We start from the raw sequence: 2,615 nt of genomic DNA on the forward strand, positions 1-2,615 counted from the left end.
ATCAACATGTGGTACACAACACCTGGGAGGAGTGAGGAGAATGCGGGTTTGGTCAGAGGAAGAGAAGAGTAACTTCGAAGCATTGATCAAGAGCCCTTCACAGACGTGAAGGGTTCTTGAAGGGTGCAAGGCTGTAACAGCTGGTCCACCCAGATGTTCCCGCCACACAGGATATGCTCACTGAGATTATGTATACTGTAGAATTGTGCTAACACGCGTACAGGTGTTCACGAACAGGTGTATTTATGCTACACATGTGTTTTAAGGTGCGCTAACACGGTTACAGGTGTTGAGCAGATGTACTAACAGTGTTGTTGTGTTGCAGCTCCGGAGCTGGTGGAGATGCCAAGCAACATAACAGTCTTGCTGGGTCAGTCTGCAACACTCACCTGCAGTGCCACTGGCACGCCTCACCCCAAGCTGGTCTGGCACTCCCGCAGGAACGGCAAAGTTCGCACCGACCACGGTGAGTATTTGTTCCCACCAGGGTGAGTCATTGTTTACCCCAGGTTCAGTCATTGTTCCTGTCATAGAACACAGTAAGTTCCTACCACGGTGAGTATTTGTTCAGATGCTGTGAAACCAGTCGTAAGGTTCGGTATGTTATAGACTAAGGCATAAAGTCATATGTTAGCTGGATTTTTTAAAACAAGAGAATTACTGGTAGTATTTCAGTGACTTGTGCTCTCTCCAGTAGACTATTGTTCAGTGTTGACGGCTCCGTGCAGGGCAGGACACGCAGCACAGCTGGAAAACACTCACACAGTTTCTGCCTCCCTGGAAAGAATGAGATATTAAAACTACTGGGAACGTCTCCGAGAACTCTGAATGTTTTTCAATGAACACACACACACACACACACAATATATATATATATATATATATATATATATGTGTGTGTGTGTGTGTGTGTGTGTGAAGAAGTTGAGGGCCTATTCCCGAATCTTAGAGGTTAAGACTGGATTCAGCGGGTCAAAGGCACACCCTAAACTATCTTCAGCAGGTCAAGGGTCCACCCTAAACTAGCTTCAGCAGGTCAAGGGTCCACCCTAAACTAGCTTCAGCAGGTCAAGGGTCCACCCTAAACTAGCTTCAGCAGGTCAAGGGTCCACCCTAAACTAGCTTCAGCAGGTCAAGGGTCCACCCTAAACTAGCTTCAGCAGGTCAAGGGTCCACCCTAAACTAGCTTCAGCAGGTCAAGGGTCCACCCTAAACTAGCTTCAGCAAGTGACTGGGTATAGGTCTGGAATATAGTAAGGGAGGTGAGGTAGGAGTGGAGGATAGTTTTCACAGAGAAGTGGCTCGTTACCAAGTTTTAATCCCGGGAAATGAGAGGTAAGCGGGCCTGGGTTCACTCCCATTTTTTTCCCCCGGCGACGGTAATTGGCTTCGACAGTAGCCCGGCCGGAAGCAATTAACAGGTGGCAACCATCTACTCCGGGAGTAGTGGCGAGTTGCAACATCCCCCCCACCTCCACCACCACCAACAGGCGGGGGTGGAAGGGGAGGGGTGTTTGGTGGGAGGAAGAATGGATTGGGGGACGCAAGAAACAATACACTAACAATTGTTAGTGTCCTGTGGGACCGAGCCGCGGGGGCGATGATTCGCTGAACCGTTAACAAGTATTAACGGTAAGCAGGGTTTAATAGGCTTTGGGTTGTTGATGGGTGAATGATGGTTGTTGATGGGTGAATGATGGTTGTTGATGGGTGAATGATGGTTGTTGAAAGGGGGGTGTGGTTGTTGATGGGTGAATGATGGTTGTTGATGGGTGAATGATGGGTGTTGTTGAAATGATGGGGATGGGTGTGGTTGTTGATGCGTGAAGGATGGTTGTTGATGGGTGAATGATGGTTGTTGATGGGTGAATGATGGTTGTTGATGGGTGAATGATGGTTGTTGATGGGTGAATGATGGTTGTTGAAAGGGGGGTGTGGTTGTTGATGGGTGAATGATGGTTGTTGATGGGTGAATGATGGTTGTTGAAAGGGGGGTGTGGTTGTTGATGGGTGAATGATGGTTGTTGATGGGTGAATATTGATGGTTGTTGATGGGTGAATGACGGTTGTTGATGGGTGAATGATGGTTGTTGATGGGTGAATGATGGTTGTTAATGGGTGAATGATGGTTGTTAATGGGTGAATGATGGTTGTTGAAAGGGGAGTGTGGTTGTTGATGGGTGAATGATGGTTGTTGATGGGTGAATGATGGTTGTTGATGGGTGAATGATGGTTGTTGATGGGTGAATGATGGTTGTTGATGGGTGAATGATGGTTGTTGATGGGTGAATGATGGTTGTTAATGGGTGAATGATGGTTGTTGAAAGGGGAGTGTGGTTGTTGATGGGTGAATGATGGTTGTTGATGGGTGAATGATGGTTGTTGATGGGTGAATGATGGTTGTTGATGGGCGAATGATGGTTGTTGATGGGTGAATGATGGTTGTTGATGGGTGAATGATGGTTGTTGATGGATGAATGATGACTGTTGATGGGTGAATGATGACTGTTGATGGGTGAATGATGGTTGTTGATGGGTGAATGATGGTTGTTGATGGGTGAATGATGGTTGTTGATGGGTGAATGATGGTTGTTGATGGGTGAATGATGGTTGTT

At 47.1% G+C, this 2,615-nt stretch overlaps 1 protein-coding gene across 2 annotated transcripts in view; it reads left to right on the forward strand.

The window, feature by feature from the left end:
• The first annotated feature begins 298 nt into the window (after positions 1 to 298).
• LOC128702220 (tyrosine-protein kinase transmembrane receptor Ror2) overlaps positions 299 to 2,615 on the forward strand; it is a 203,687-nt gene continuing 201,370 nt past the window's right edge. Inside the window, exon 1 of one of the 2 annotated variants that reach the window (XM_070102660.1) lies at positions 299 to 466. In XM_070102660.1, the coding sequence (XP_069958761.1) occupies positions 343 to 466 (124 nt within the window). In that variant the 5' untranslated portion in view covers positions 299 to 342. The remainder of the gene's footprint in view (positions 467 to 2,615) is intronic. The other variant, XM_070102661.1, reaches the window with a different exon arrangement.

This window comes from Cherax quadricarinatus, chromosome 83 (assembly GCF_038502225.1).
Source record: "Cherax quadricarinatus isolate ZL_2023a chromosome 83, ASM3850222v1, whole genome shotgun sequence".
Classification (NCBI taxonomy): Eukaryota; Metazoa; Arthropoda; class Malacostraca; order Decapoda; family Parastacidae; genus Cherax; species Cherax quadricarinatus.